The sequence below is a fragment of the Megascapheus bottae genome, chromosome 22 (genome assembly GCF_031878675.1).
Source record: "Megascapheus bottae isolate mThoBot1 chromosome 22, mThoBot2.hap1, whole genome shotgun sequence".
Classification (NCBI taxonomy): domain Eukaryota; kingdom Metazoa; phylum Chordata; class Mammalia; order Rodentia; family Geomyidae; genus Megascapheus; species Megascapheus bottae.
In genome coordinates, this window is record NC_143530.1 from 10,339,162 (window position 1) to 10,353,546 (window position 14,385).

The 14,385-nt window shown below is 52.8% G+C and overlaps 1 protein-coding gene across 1 annotated transcript in view; it reads left to right on the plus strand.

Moving 5' to 3' along the window:
* Btbd9 (BTB domain containing 9) overlaps positions 1–13,426 on the plus strand; it is a 338,683-nt gene extending 325,257 nt beyond the window's left edge. The window contains exon 11 of the mRNA XM_090355745.1: positions 13,237–13,426. Coding sequence (XP_090211871.1) covers positions 13,237–13,410 — 174 coding nt within the window. The 3' untranslated portion in view covers positions 13,411–13,426. The remainder of the gene's footprint in view (positions 1–13,236) is intronic.
* Positions 13,427–14,385: the final 959 nt, after the last annotated feature.

Sequence of the window (14,385 nt, forward strand, 5' to 3'; positions counted from 1 at the left end):
CCCTTTAAATAGTCTTTCTCAGTTCTCAAAGACTGGCCTGGTGGGTGTTCTACCAGGATGTACATCTGGGACCCTGTGCTTGGGACTTACTGATCCCTGCCCGCTGGCACCCAGCCCCCCTCCCCCGGAGATTCTTGGTGCTTTTCTCTGTGAATTGTGTTGTATAAGGGAAACCCCTGTGGAAGATGGAGTACCATGCGGAAGGGTTAGGGGGAATCACACATGCTCTGTCCCCTGCCCTTTCTGTCCTCAGTTCTGCTGTCTGTCTTCTGCTCCCTGGGCAATGGCGGCAGGAGTGGAGGCAGGGTGTGGTGTGAGTCCTAATGCCAGGCACTATCTGTAGCACTGGCCTGAAGGCCACCCCTGCCCAAGGGCCTTAACAGTCGATGAGGGGGAAAGGTACTCTTCCACTCTTTGAACACTGCAGACAGCCCCTATTCACTCGTGCATGGAGGGTTCTCCTAGGGCAGTCAAGGTGTGTCTAGCACTTTAAAAAATGGAAGAAAAAAAAAGATAATTTAGATTCATTTTGCTGTTTTACTTATTTAGAATCAAAATAGACCACACCCACAGTATGTTTTTTTCAGAGAGTAGTGTGTAAACAAACAGAAACTTTCAAAACAAACAGGAAGATATCAGAAGATCTCAAAGTTATAATAATAAATCATTGCTGTTTTAAAAACAGAATTCAAGAATTCCAAAAATCAGGTGATAAACTGTGTGTATGTTATAACAAAAGTAAATGCAAATCTGTATTTTAATATTTATTTTATCCTTAACCCATAATATTTCTAAAAGTTGAGGTGGAGCTGTGGGTAGAATACCAGCCTTGAGCAGATAAAAGGAAAACTGAGGGCGAGATAGTGCCTAGGCTCTAAGTTTAAGTACCAACATCAGCACAAAAGACAAAGGAAAAAAAATTCCCAATGAACTCTAAATTTACTTACCACTTAAGCTATGTTAATTGTGTTTACTTAATAAACATGAAAAAAATTGAAACATTTATTTATTTGTTTGTTTGTTTGGTTGTTTGTTTATTCTGAGTCATGGAGCTTAAACTCGGCCTGGGCCCTGTCACTCCTGAGCTCTTCAGCTCAAGGCTACCATCCTACCCCTGGATCTACAGCCCTACTTCCCAATTTTCAAGAGACTCACTGGAGATAAGAGTCTCAGGTTTTTTAGTGAGATCCTTAGATCTCAGCCTCCTGAGTAGCTAGGATTATAGACATGAGCTAACCATACCCGGTGAAATTTATCTTTATAAGTAACATTGAACTAAAACTACATATTTTTTATTTATAGTCCTTTTATTACAATACATCTCCCCTCAGAACACCAATTCTGAAATTATTTATTTATAACCAAGGGAATTTCAGGCCATAAGAGCTAGAATCTCCTGTCTGATCAGGGTCTCTTCCAGGCCTGCACTCAACCCAGCCCATCATCTCCATGACCAAAACAAGAAAGGAAATAAGATTCTTGGACATGGTATTTTAAGTTTCCCTTGGTGTCGAATGGCTTTACATTACAGAACTCTAAAGTCATCATGAAAGATCTCTCTTCATGACAATTTTCTCCAAAGTGTCTGTGCAGAAGCAGGGCCACTAGCCATCTGTGTGCAGACTGGACTGGACTAGCCCGTGACCTTGCTAGTAAGTCACTTCTTAATTGGTGATCTGTCTCATTTAGCTGGTGAGTAACATGATCTGCTGCCTTACTGAATTCATTTTTGATTAGCAAAATAAAGTCTCAGTGTAGTGCTGCCAACTGAAAAACATCTTAGATCATGAAATGCATGACTAACAGGACCATCAGGCAAGATGCATGAAGTGTTATCCTCAGAGTGAGTGCACAGAAAACACAGTAAGCTTGCATTTATTTGCCTGGTACCAATAGTGTGACAGACTGAGATACTCTTGAAGCAGCATGTTGGCCTGGGACTCAGTCAGATGAAGCAGTGTCACCTGTCTTAGAGGTGGGAAGGAAGGAGGACACCTTAGGAAGGCAGTTCTTCTGGGGACACCTAGGGAAGTGGACTGGCCCAGGCAGGATGCCTTTCGTTGCATTGGGGCACCTGACATGGGAAAGGAGGCTGGGGATAAGGTGCCCAGCCAGCACCACACAGTCTGACACCCGTGGGAGCCAGAGCTGTGCTCTCAGAAGGAAGACTCAGAATCTCTTTCCCAAGGTACAGGGCACCCTGGAGAGTAGATGCAGATGTCCCCCGCCTGTCCCCACTGCACTGCGGATCACTGGTATCCATTACAGGGTTCCTAACCCAGGAGAGGTGTTCTCCTCTCACCTGAGGTGCCCTGCTGTCAGGGTTCCCACAGACTGTGCTCCCACCCACCAGGCCCTCCTGCATGAGAGGCCCAGCTTCTACTACCTCCCTATAGTTTTTCCCAGGGTTCTCTGGTGCAGCACCTTTGCAGTTGTGGAGAGTCTAGGTTTTTAGTGACCTGTTTTAGCACACTTCTAATTTCCTACAGCAGCCCTTCCCTCTCCTCTGGGAAGTGTGCGGCTGCTGCTGGCATCTGTGTCTCATTCCTTTTGTAACACCACAGCAGTGAATGTGTTTACTGTTCAGCTGTGTTGGTGACTTGGGTTAGTAAATCCCCTCCGCCTGCCTCCTCAGGACTCTTCCACTTCCTGCTCCACATTCCCGAGATATGTCTCAACTCTCAGCACACCAGCCAGTCCTTTGCTGTTCGTCCAGTGTGTGTGTCCTCTTCCACTCCTCCATCTGTCTGTCTATAGCCTCCCTTATGCTGATGTGCTTCTCCTACACCCCCCCCCCCCCCCCCCCCCGCTCACATGGGCCCTTGGCTGGTTTCCCTTGTCTTCCTCCTGTCCTCTCTCACTAGGTGGCAGCCACAGCAGTCTGTCCTTACTGCATGCAGCCTCCTGTCCCTAGTTTTCCTGCCGCTCCCCTGGCCTGTGGCCAGAAAGGTCACTCCTAGCTATTTCCTCAGACACTTTTTCACCATTCTGTGTGGTGACCACGACTTCCACTGCTGATCAGCTCTGAGCCTCCCCTGCCCATAGGGGTTGTGGAGTCAGCATTGCCCCCCCCCCTTTGTCAGCCTTCCCACCTAGAGAAGGTTCTACCCTGTCGTCACCATCGCCAGACCTCAAGTTCCAACTCCAGTCACTGTACTCAGGGCTGTAGGGCTTGGGAAAGGCATTTACCTTTGATTATCTTAGCAAAATAACAAAAGCACACACCTACATCCTTAAAGGAACCCAGCTGAATTTAAATGGGATCGAGTCTACTGATCTATAAAAATTAGTCATTGGGATTAAAAAGAACGGAAAATATGTCTCTTTTATGGATTGCTTGCTAATCTGGGTTTGAGAGGACTTTCTGGGATGATTTTTCAGAAATCAGGGAGCTCAGCAACACAAGAAGTAGAAGGTGTTAAGAAGGAGTGTAGGAAGAGTGAGCTTTTTGCCAAATGGAAAGACAGGACCCCAGGAAGGCTGTGTCAAGTCAATAGCCACCCTAAGGGTGGTATTGACAGCTGCTCAAGGCCCTCAGATTCTGCAGTGATTACTGGGCTTGTGTGGGGAGGAGAGGGGCTGTGTCTCTTCCACTGTGGAATCCTGGTGCCCAACATATATAAGCATAGATCCCTGCTAGCCAAGTCAGTACAGAAAGGAATGGTTCCATATGCATAACTATCCCTCCTCCCATGCCTCAAATAAAGGAAGGAAAAAGGGGCCACGAGCATAGTCTAGTGGTAGAATGCTCGTCTAGCATGCACAAAGCCCTTGGTTTGATTCCTCAGGACAACATATACAGAAAAAAGCCAGAAGTAGAGCTGTGGCTCAAGTGATAGAGTGCTAGCCTTGAGAAAGCCCCAGGACAACAAGTACTCAGGCCCTGAGTTAAAGCCCCAGGTCTGGCAAAAATAAATAAATAAATTGATTGATTGAAAGCCGGGTGTTATCCTAGCTACTCAGGTGGCTGAGATCTGAGGATCAAGGTTCAAAGCCAGCCAAGGCATAAAAGGACCTGAGACTCTTATCTCCAATTAATCACTAGAAAACAGGTAGTAGGGCTTGGCTCAAGGGTAGAGTGGTAGCCTTGAGCTGAAGAGCTCAGGAGGGACAGCACCCAGGCCCAGAGTTCAAGCCCCATGACCCACACACACAAAAAAAAGATTTAGGGGCCTGGAGTTTGGCCTAGTGGTAGAGTGCTTGCCTAGCATGCACAAAGACCCGGGTTCGATTCCTTGGTACCATATACATAGAAAAAAGCCGGAAGTGGTGCTGAGGCTCAAGTGGTAGAGCTCTAGCCTTGAGAAAGTCCAAGGACAGTGCTCAGGCCCTGAGCTCAAGCCCAGGACTGGCAAAAAAAAAAAAAAAAGATTCAGTAAAATAATTTTACTATTGAGAGAACAAAGTTCTCTATAGAGTCATCCTGTTGAGGATTTTCTTAAGCCCCTGAGTTTTGTACATAGAAAGTATATTAGCAAATGTTCCTAGTTTCAAACCCTTACACCCAGCAGTAATGATTGTAAATGAAAGTAACACGCATTATGATGGCATGCTAAGTGTCAGGGCCCACCTTCAACCTTTGTACTTAATCCTCATATGTGAAGTCAGTGCTGCCCTTGCCTGCTTTTAAAGATGAGGACAGTGCCAAGTACTAACCCAGTCATGGAGCAGAGGGCAGTGCCAGCCTGAGCTGGGGCGGGGGTGCCACCTTCCATGGTACAGCTGATCATGTGTGTAATACTTTCACCTGATGGCTGTTTCTATCCTTCATGGCCTCCGAGGAACTGTCTGCAGCTCAGGATGCCCTGGGGAGATGCTTTCACACGGCACTGATCTCCAGATACTCCCTCCAAAGAATGGGCGACCCCATGTATCCTGCCTGGGCCACTGTTCCCATGGAAGAACTCAGAGCATGTACAGAGCGGAGGATCCAGTTCATGGAACCCTCAAAAACAGGCTGAACTAAACCGCTGCCTGTGCCTGCACTGGTAGCAAAGCTGCCACCGAAGCAAGGGCTAGGGAGTGATGGTTACCTCGGCAAGAACCGTCGAGGGTAGGACAGGCAGCCTGTGGAGGGCCTCTGCTTCCTGACCCAGGTGGCTCTACTGTATTCTTTATCAACAGAATGTGCGTTTCTATTCTGTACACCTTCTAGTGTGTGATTCTCACAATAGAAAGTTTGGCTTAAAGCAAAATGGAAACGAGCTGAGAAATGCTCCATGATTTGTACAAGATCTTCTGCCACTGAGTGGTAGAACCAGGATTTGAGTCTCGGGCAGCTGGCCCTTAACATCCAAGTGCTGTGTCCCTCAGAGAGGCCAACTGTACTGTGAGGAGCAGAAATAGGTCCTGTTCAGCCCCAGCCCCTAACTCAGGCAACTGTGTGTCAGACTGTTCCCCTGGCCCATGCTCGGACACTGTGAGAAACTGACACAGGGCCCATCCCTTGCCAATGTCCTGACATTTCAAATGACTGCAGTGGTGGGGATGGAAGGACAGGTCAATGTGGATGGGCTCTGGGCTGGCTGAAGCGTTTGTTTTCCTCATCTACACATGGATCCAGTGGTTCTTGGGGCAGATAGACATCATGGGACATTGTGGGAGAGTCCAGCACCATGTCAGGAATAGGTACAGCTGTACACATGGCCCAGGGGCTCTGAGCAAGCTGGCATCCATAGGACATACCTTCTGCAAGTGGCTGCTTGAGCTGCCCTCCAGGACTGCTCAGCCCCGAGCCTGGAGTGAGTCAGGATTTATTTACAGACTTCTGTCAGGCCAAAGAGCGGCTGGGCTCCCAGTGCTGTCCTCGTTCCCATAGCAACATGTGGCTCTAGTGGAAGAAAGGAAAAAAAAAAAAACAGGGAAGCAGATTCTAAAAATCTAAATAAATGCCCTTCCCTGGCCTGATGGTGATTATTTTACAAACCCCTACACTGGACCCCCTTGCTGGGGTCGCCACAGGCTCTCTGCCTCCCCAGGAACCCCCAAGGGTCCTCATCAAGGCCACACACCTGGGTCTCAAGGCCAGAACCCCCAGGGAGATGCAGCCGGACAGAGCAGACAGCAGGCAGAGAAGCACAGCCTCAGAAAGCTCTGGAGCAAATGGAGAGTCCCTGCCCGCAGAGAGCACCAGTGCCCAGAGCCGCCAGGGGCCAGCACTCCTGAGGACGGTGGCTGGGGCCTGATATGCGTGGTGAAACCTGTGCAAGCATAGAGATGGCCCAGACATGACCAGGTACCTCGTGACTCCCCTGAGGCCTGTGTGCGAGTGCCGGGATGAGGTGCTGGGCAGAGAAAAGAGCATTGAAGCAGTAGGGCCTGGGTGGGGACCATTGGCCCTGGCGGGCAGCCAGGGACCCTTAGGCTTTACAAATTCCCAGCAGGAGGCTCTCAAGGAGGCAGGCCTCATTTGGGAGCAGAGATCTTGCAGTGGCATCTTGGTGTCCCTGGCATCAGCACACGGTAGGAAGGAGGGACACATGAAGATGGCTACAAGCCCTGTACTCACATCCTTGGAGCATGAAAGGCCTGTGGTGGTTATGGGAAAGCCTGGGGTCATTTAGTACAAGAAATGAAAAAGCCAGGGAGTCAGTGGTTCTAGTGAGCCCATCCCAACAGAAACCTTGATTTAAGGGTTACTTAGCCAGGGGCCTGCAGAGAAAAAGCAGGGAGGATCTAGCTGGTTGGCACTGAGAAGCTGCTAATGAGCAGGCAGGGAGGTGGGTCCTGAGTGAAAGGCATGAGAAGAGAGAGGAAGGAAAGGAAGGGAAGGGTAAGGAAGGGTAGGGAAGAAAAAGAAAGGAAAGGAAAGGATCGGAGCCTCGGAAGGTGTCCAGAAGCACAGGCAGCTTCCCCTCCCACCAGTACATCACCAAAACCACTTGTCTCTGCCTGGCAAGAGGCTTGTCTTTAAAATAGGGAAATGAACTAGAACTTACAGGTACATTCCTGAAAACTCAGGAAAAGACCAAAGTGTCTCCTTTGTTACTTAATTGTGAAAGAAGATCTTATTAAGTCTCTGTTGGGGCGTTGTCTCTACACGGCTCATCCTTAGACCTGTGTGTTGGAGTGGTAGGAATTCTGTGCCCTGAGCTGGCCCAGGAGAGGGTGTCCACAGTCCTGGACAGGTGAGTGTCCAGAGCCACGGGGCAGTGAGTCACGGGGAAACCTGAGTTGCTGTTCAGTGCTGAACCAGCAGTAGGCTGTGAAGTAATGTCTCTACTACCAGGCTTTCAGAGCTGACCTGACGCCGTCATTGCGGAGAAAGTTGAGGGACCCGCATTACGGAGAAAGTTGAAGGACCCGTTCCTGGTATGAAGGGGTCTTGGAACCTGAAGCAAAAACTGTCTTATTTATTTGTTTCTTAGGTTTGGGTTTTTGTTTTTTATTTTTTAAGTAAATTAAAAATACATCCACCGCCAGGTGAGGTAGCTCACACCTGTTATCCTAGCTACTCAGGAGGCTGAGATCTGAGAATCGAGGTTCAAAGCTGTGAGACTCTTATCTCCAATTAATCACTAGAAAATGGGAAGTGGGGTTGTGACTCAAGGGTAGGGTGGTAGCCTTGAGTTGAAGAGCTCAAGGACAGCACCCAGGCCCAGAGTTCAAGCCCCATGACCCCCCTCCGCCCCCCCCCCAAAAATACATCCACCACTTTGTGACCAAGCTAATTAAAACAGAAGTTGACCCTTCTTGGAACTGTGGGCGCTGCACACACAAAACAAGAGCAACCTGAAGTTCTAAGACTCCTTCAGGAAAGGTTCTTCTCCCCAGAACCTTTGAGGCCTCAGGCTCAGTTCTCAGTGGGCGTGAGAAAGCGCCATGGGAAGGGTTCAGTCTCCACCTCAGATAAGTTGCCACCTGGAGCCTCACTGGACGTGCTCAAGTGTTTCAGTGTCTAACTAGCCCCAACAACTCCTTTGAGACAGTCCTTTAACTGCTCTTCTCCAGACTGACAAAAGAAGGGTGTTCTGTTAAAAGTCTTTCTCTTCTTGGTCTTCCTCTTGCTCTGTAGCCTGTATGACCCTGAGCTTCTGCAGTCGGGTGGATGGCTAGAGTCTGGGGAGAGGAGGTGCGCCCCGCCTGGTGGAAGGGAGGCAGTCTGCAGGGGGCATATGCCAGGGCCCGGGACATGGGCCTGATGTTTGGCAGCCATCGAGAAGTAGGTGTCTGTTTCATAAAGATATGTCACCTTGTGAATGTGAGCTGAAAGCTGGGGTCTGAAATCCTATTTGTATTGGTTGGCAGGAAGTGGTCTGTGGAAATTACTCAGGAGAAACCACAGAGGCGAGGTGGAGCCATTGATCAGCATTTATTAAATTTTCTCAATTTCTGCTATAGTTCACAGTGGACTCAGGCCAACTTGGGAAAATTATCACAGGCTTCTGCCTCTAAAACCCTTGACGATAGGTCAAGCCAGGACTGCCTGGGAGACCTCCTAAGGAAAGGTGGTGAGCCAGTGCATTCGCCCGCCCGCTGGGAAGGGGCTGCGGCGTGCATATCTGTTCTGTCCAGGGTTCACGGGGAAGAGGACATAGCAGACTGCTTCAGACATGTCCAGAATTGTGGCTCCCAGAGGGAGGAGGCAAAGTGATAATAACCAGTAGCTACAGAAAAGGACGCCCAGACTGTGATGGGGGCTGTGTCAGATTCCTACACATGACTACATTGCAAATTAGCCAGCTCCTCTCAGGGGACAGATCCAGGGCCCGCCGAAGATGGTTCAGCGAAGGTGCCCCTCTGCGAGCAGCAGCAATCAAACAGGCTAATGGGATCCACGACTGCCGAAAAGGGGAAGGGAAAATGACGCGGCAACCAAGTAATGGCTTTGCATAAATCAGAACTGTGCCTCGCTCTGCCTTGTATGCCTCATTCGCTTCTGGTCACATCCTCTCTGAGGACACTGCAGCCTTGGGAAGGCTGAAGGTTCAGAAGAAAGCCACCGAATCACAGGAGCTTCTGTGCCAAAAGAAAGCTGAGGTCTGTCGAGAGGAGGCGTGGACGCAGTGTCACGCGCAGAGCACCTTCCCAGGCGCTGCCTCTCCCCCAAGGCAGTGACGCCTGCGCAAGTTTCCCCGTCAGTGTCACCATGGCCTCCCACCTTGCCCAGGTGACACCTCTGAGAGGGACAGGACAGGGCAGCATGCTTCTGAGAAGGGCCAGCTTCTCACCCACTCTGAGAAGAAATTCAGGACTGTCCTGATTCAGTCTGGATTTCATTCCTTCTGGGGCCCGTGCGGAGCCCCTGCCCTGCTGCCCTGGGCGGCAGTGGGGCAGTGTTAATAGCCCCCAGCCCCTGCATGGCTGCCATGGCCATGGCTAGGCGCTGCTGGCCCTGATGCTGTGCTTGGTCCCAGGCAGCTGGCGTGGATCATCATCCAAGAAGCGGGTATGAGCACAGACTGCTGCTGTGGTACCCTGAGATGGAACCTTCTCTTTGCCCCCTGCCTGGAAGGCTACGACCCTCCTGTCTGCCTCCTAACCTTTCAGCCCTCAGAGCCCAGGGTGTGTGCGCCTGTCCCCTCTGTGGCCGACCCTCACCCCTCTCCAGAGGAAAGGAGCTGTCACCCTCACACACTGCTGAGGCCGTGTGGGAGTGAGTGTACCACCCTGGCACATGGCAGGTCCAAGCCTCCTGGCTTCTCAGCCCTGAGGTTATAGTCCAGCTCCCCACATGCAGAGAAGTGGGCACCACACACGGGCTGCCTCTGCCCCATGCTGCCCACCCTCAAGGTCGAGCTGGTACTCAATGAGATCCCTGAAGATTAGAAACAAAGGCAGGACCAACCACAGTGGCTCGTGCCTGCCATCCAGTCACACAGGAGGCTGAGGTCTCAGGAGGGTGGTAAGGATAGCCCATCTAAACCGAAAAGACCAACACCCCCGGTCTCCAGACGAACCAGAGCTAAAAAGACTGGAGGTGTGGATCAAGGAGCCGGGGACCTGCCTGGTACAAACCCCAATATTAAATAAATAAATAATAAATAACAGCAACTGGATCCCAAGCACCACTGCTGAGGCCCTGTGGGCAGCTGAGAAGACGCCAGGGACACTGGTCTCCCATCTTTCCTTGTGTCGCTCTAAACTCACACTGTCAGATTCTGAGTTTTTGTTCTTAAACAGCTCCTTCCCATTCTTTGTAAATACTCGTCTCTCTTAGGGACTTCAAGGCTTAAAGGTTTGTAGTTTGCCTTCTTTTAAAATGCTCAGATGATATTTCAGTGGTTACCACAGCATATATTCACCTCGTTCCCAGAGCCCCCCCCGCCCCCCCGCTTCTACAGTCCTGTTCCCATGCTGTCTCTGCTCCCAGACCACGGCACTGAGGGGCTGCTCACGCCTTAGCCTCTGTCCCTTCCTGGGAGCACCCCTGCCTCCGGGCTGCCCCCCACAGAGGCACACGTGCCTTCTGAGGTCCCCACTGTCCATACAAGGGCTTCCTGCTCGGCCTGGCCAGCCCTGCCTGCTGTGCGGTCCTCCATCATGCACCGATGCCCACCTTGCACCCTGCCTCTCCTCCACTCCAGGCCTCACATGGACTCTACACGCACTCTGCTTGAGGCACTTGACTAATCATTTGCATGCTGCCACTGACGGAGAGGAGCCTGCGAGGCTCCGTTCAGATGGTCACCGGCTGGGCTCCCACTCCAAGCGTGGTCCTAAGGCGCAGCTCCTCATGCCTGCAGTGTGTGCTGGGGGTGGAGAGTGCAGGGGGCTCTGGCAGGGTTCCCCTGACATGATGGGCCAGCCTGTCGTGAGCTCTGTGTATCACACAGGACTCACAGGGAGGCTCTTTCTAGAAGTATCCCAGGAACACAAAAGATGTGTCAAAAGCCTGCATTGGTAGTGGTTGGAGCAGCAGCGTGCAGCCACCTCGAAGGGGAGTTTGAGTGCAGACTGAGGCTGGGCTGGGACCACAGCGGAGAGTGGCAGCCCCACATGCTGTCCACTCCCAAGGCCTTCCCAAGAAAAGGCTCCAGCCAGGTGTGTGTGGATTGCAGGGGAGGATGGGAGCCTGGTCCTTGAGGGCAAGGCATGGGCAGAAGCTCATGCAGGCTGGCAGGGCACTGGGCAAGAGCTCAGACTCGGGTCTGCCAAGGGGCCAGGAAAGGAAAGGAGAGAAAACCATTCAGGGTGAGCAGGCAGAGCTGCACAGTAATAAGCCATAGGACAAATGTAAGTCAATTGAGGAATTAGTGTCCTCCTGCCCGAGGCTCTGAGGAGCTCAGAGAGCCACCTCCAGCAGTAGAGCCTCAGCCACGTGCCGTGGGGACAGAGCCACCTCCAGCAGTAAAGAGCCTCAGCCATGTGCTGTGGGGACAGAGCGGGGCTGGAGAATGGGGCCTTTGTTCATGCTGGAGATGACAGTGGGCAGAACTGCAGCCAGGCCACAATATTTGGATACAGTATGCAGGAAGAAGGGCCCTCCCTCTCCCACCCCCCGCAAGAGGCCTTTATTTCTGCAAAAACATAAAGAATATGAAGGGTAGGTTAATACTTGGCCTGCAGAGGCGGGTTCAAAATGGACCCCACCCAGTGCAGGACATGGCTGGCGGCCCTAGTAATGTTCAGGTGTCTAGCCAAGGCTGTCCCACCTGACCTGCACACACCTGGCCTCAACAAGGGCAGGCCACAGAGGGCAGAGAAGAGAGGCTTAGAAGAAGTGGGGAGGGAGGAAGGGGAGGTTTATACCAGGGGGAGAGGACCTGGAAGGTGTTGGGGAGGGCAGGGCAGTTCTCTGAGTGGCCCAGGGACAGGCAGGACAGTGCCGGGCTCCTCATTAGGGAGGGACCCGGCCCTCTGCATCAGCTGGGTGGACTGGAAGGTGCGTGACCTTCACCTTCATGCTGGAGTTTGGAGTGTGAAAGGTGAAACCACGGTGGGTAAACGAGTAGACATAGGGACAGGGAGCCGCAGTGATGCAGGAAGGTGGCCTGGAGTTTACATTCACAGCATGATTCCCATTGTTTCTCTGTGAGCTTGTGTGTGTGTGTGTGTGTGTGTGTGTGTGTGCATGTGTGCAGACGTGCAGGCCTGGGAGCAGCTGCCCCTGCCATGGGGTGCTCAGCCTGTCCCTAGCTGCTGTGCTGCCACCTCCAGCCACATGGGCACACTCCACACCAGCCCCTGGGAAGGCCAGGAGAGTGAAGCTGCAGGCCCCCTGGAGCCAGCAGTGTCCTGCCATGTGGGCTGTGACCCACAGCGTCCACAGAGCGCCCTGTGTACATCACACCTTGAAGTCAGCATCCAGGGACAACGTCCAGTCCCTGAGCCTCTTTTGCTCAAGACTGGTGCTCTACCACTTGAGCCACAGCACTACTACTCACTTTCTGTGGTTTGTGGAAGATGAGACTCTTGGACTTTACTGTCCAGGCTGGTTTTGAACTGCTATCCTCAGATCCCAGCCTCCGGAGTAGCTAGGATTACAAGCATGAGCCATCTGTGCCCTGGGGTTTCTTAACTGGGGTTGGGATTTGGAGGAAGTCCTGGGAAGACTGAGGCGGGTTGGTTCTCTGTTTGCTGGCTTCCATGGGCATCTGAGGCACTCGTCTGACCTTGGACGTGGATGTGGCTCAGTGAAGCCCAGGCTTCTCGCTGCTCTTGAGCATCCTTCCGTGCGGCAGGTTCTTCCATGTTGTCTGCGTGCTGTTTGCGCTCCCATGCTGCACATTCTTCCCATACCGGCTGTTCCCAGGCTGCAGCGGGGCTCGCCGTTCATCAGGACTTTTCTCAGTGCTCCGCCGTCCCTTTACATCATGGCTGGCACAGCTGCCTCCGAGTCTGGTGCTTTGCCAGTTCCTAAAGAGTGGCTGCCACCCTCAGCCTCGCCACTGGCTTCTCACCACACAATCCCCTCACCCCATCCAAGGGTGTGGTGTGGTGTGTGCATGAGGCAGGGGGAGCCTGGCCTGCTGCCCGCCAGCCTCACAGGCTCTCACAGAGCGAGGCCTGAACCAGGGGCTGGCGGAGCCACGTGGGGTAGCTTTAACCCTGGGATCAGGTCGTGGACCTCTCTCTGTCTCCATCGGTCTCTGTCTTTCTGTCTCTGTCTCTGTCTCTCTCTCTCCCTTCCTCTCTCTTCCTTCTCTCCTCTCTCTCTCTGATAGGGGATGTTTGATCTATACGCAATTACTTTTGTGGTGACTGCTTGGCCTTTAGCAGGCCAGTGAAGACAGGATGGGAGGAAGATGGCGCCCCCTGTCGCTGGTCACTCTCTGGTCTTCTCTTTCTTCCCAGGTGTTCCACTGCGTCCACTTTGAGTGTCCTGAGCAGAGCAGCCAGAAGGAAGAAAGCAGTGAGGAAGTCGGGACGGGAGACGGGGGCCCAGCCAGTCAGCAGCTCGATCCCTACGCCCTGCGGGCGCCCAGTCCAGGCCCCGACTCACGATCACCCAACCGTCAGCACCAATAAAGGAGGCGGCCCACAAGGCGTGACTTGGGTGGGCCTGGGCAGAGTGGGACATGACACGGGGTGCCCTGCGGGGCGTGACTTGGGTGGGCCTGGACAGAGCAGAAAGCACCCTGGCAGGGCCCCTGCATCTGCCCTCCCCACCCTCCAAGGAGCAGGCCTGGCTGCACCCGCGGTGCAGCTTTTCTCCCACGGACAGCGGGTGCCACTGTGGTCTCCCATCAGCTGGTCCCAGGGGAGGAAAAAAAGCCTTCAGTCTCCATCAAGTCCACGGCCGACCCTACTGCTAATCTAGCCCAGGCAAAGGACAGCAGATGGGCTGGGGCGAGCGAGCAGCTGGGTGCTGGACCTGCACTTGGGTCTTTGCTACCTGGAGGGCGTGGGGCGTGGGGTGGGGTGGTTTCAGGACAGGAACCCGTGCCTGCCAGGTGGTTTTCATTTGGCTAGGTTTCAGGGTTTGTGGAACCATAGGTGTTCCAGATCACTCTGAAAGTCACACGTTCTGTTCCCTGCTGCTGTCATTTCTGTTCATCTCCATCGACAGAGTGGGGATGGGCAGGGCGGAGTGCCAGCCTGGAGGAGATGGGCTCCCACTCGGCCTGTGTGCAGAGGATCCACCCACTTACACACCAGTCGAGAGTTAATAATTCCTTAAATCGCTGAGTTAGTAACCTGTCACCCCGAGATGTAGTAGCCCTGACCTTGGCGGGGCCGCGTGGAACTGGTTATCATGGCAGCCACTAGTTCAGCCTGGCTGGCCGGGCTGCCCTTCATCCTGGCAAACCAGGGAGTGGCCCCGGCCGTGGCATCAGGGCAGGGGGACGCTGTGGCCTCAGCTGTTAGCTGGCTGTGTGCCCCTCTCCCCAGTGACTGCTGAGTCTGTCCACCTGCTGCTTGCCAGTGGCATCACCCCATCCTTCCCCAGGAGCTCCAGCCCGGCCCCTCCCCGAGCAGGGCCAGTGCTCAGCAGGGCCAGCA